Genomic DNA, 1,242 nt, shown 5'->3' with positions numbered 1-1,242 from the left:
TCGGCCATGGCCAAGCTCGCTGCTTCCGAGGCCGCGACTGCCATCAGCCACCAGGTGAGCCTCTGCCCCGCGGGGCCGTGTGTGCCGACCCGCCCGGCCTTGCTCACGTGTCCTCCCGCCCCGCGTAGGCTATACAGGTCCTGGGCGGCATGGGCTACGTGACGGAGATGCCCGCCGAGCGGCACTACCGAGACGCGCATCACCGAGTGCTTCCGAGGCCGCGACTGCCATCAGCCACCAGGTGAGCGTCTGCCCCGCGGGGCCGTGTGTGCCGACCCGCCCGGCCTTGCTCACGTGTCCTCCCGCCCCGCGTAGGCTATACAGGTCCTGGGCGGCATGGGCTACGTGACGGAGATGCCCGCCGAGCGGCACTACCGAGACGCGCGCATCACCGAGATCTACGAGGGCACCAGTGAGATCCAGAGGCTGGTGATCGCCGGGCACGTGCTCCGGAGCTACCGGAGCTGAGCGCCTCGGACGGCCCGGGACCGCAGGAGGGCGGGCGTCGGCCAGACCCTGGGCACAGACCTCGGCCTTACACGCTGGCTCTTCTCCCAGGTTAAACTGAGGGAGGAGGTTCGGGGAGGGAGGGTGAGCCCTGCGACCTTGACACGGGACACAAATCTGGGCTCTGCGGTCCCCGCCTACGAAGCCAGCGTGCCTTTCACGGGAGTGGCCGTGGGGAGCAGGGGCCCCAGAGGCCCGGCCTTCGCCCAGGGGTTCGGGTCGGGTCGGGTCGCATCTCCCGAAGGGTGCGTCCTGGTCGTGGGGCTGCTCACAAAGCGCGGAGAGCGGCGTTGGTCCGCCCGCCACCCTGGGAACTGACGGTTGCAATAAAGCTTACCTGTCCCTACCCGGCGCTTGCTGGCTTTTTCCTCTGCCCGCCCTGCTGACACTGAGGAGGGTGGTGCCCTGCCTGAGGGCTGGGGCAGAGGGAGGCCGGGCTGGCCGACAAGGCAGCTCAGGTGGGTAAGGAGCTGCGTCTTGCCAGCCTTGGTGGTGTCTGGAGAGTGACTGGCGGGAGACCATGCCAGGCCTCCCAGGAGCAGACGGGAGCGGAGGGACTGGGAAGAGAAGAGGAAGGGGCCAGGCTGTCAGGGCCCTGAGACCCAGGGAGGAAGTGGGCACTCGAAAGGCTACATTTTATTGATTTATTTATGGTTTTTTGAGACAGGAACTCACTTCTAGTTGAGACTGACCTGGAACTCACTGTGTAGCCCAGGCTGGTCTTGAATTCACAGA

At 66.3% G+C, this 1,242-nt stretch overlaps 1 protein-coding gene across 1 annotated transcript in view; it reads left to right on the top strand.

The window, feature by feature from the left end:
• Positions 1-854, top strand: part of Acads (acyl-CoA dehydrogenase short chain) — a 19,413-nt gene extending 18,559 nt beyond the window's left edge. Inside the window, exons 10-11 of the mRNA XM_033762278.1 lie at positions 1-54; positions 316-854. The exon at positions 1-54 is cut by the window's left edge and continues 3 nt beyond it. Coding sequence (XP_033618169.1) covers positions 1-54; positions 316-468 — 207 coding nt within the window. The 3' untranslated portion in view covers positions 469-854. The remainder of the gene's footprint in view (positions 55-315) is intronic.
• The last annotated feature ends 388 nt before the right edge of the window (positions 855-1,242 follow it).

This window comes from Fukomys damarensis, unplaced genomic scaffold (assembly GCF_012274545.1).
Source record: "Fukomys damarensis isolate Sample0158 unplaced genomic scaffold, DMR_v1.0_HiC HiC_scaffold_12, whole genome shotgun sequence".
Taxonomy (NCBI): Eukaryota; Metazoa; Chordata; class Mammalia; order Rodentia; family Bathyergidae; genus Fukomys; species Fukomys damarensis.
This window is presented reverse-complemented; position numbering and strand designations above follow the sequence as displayed.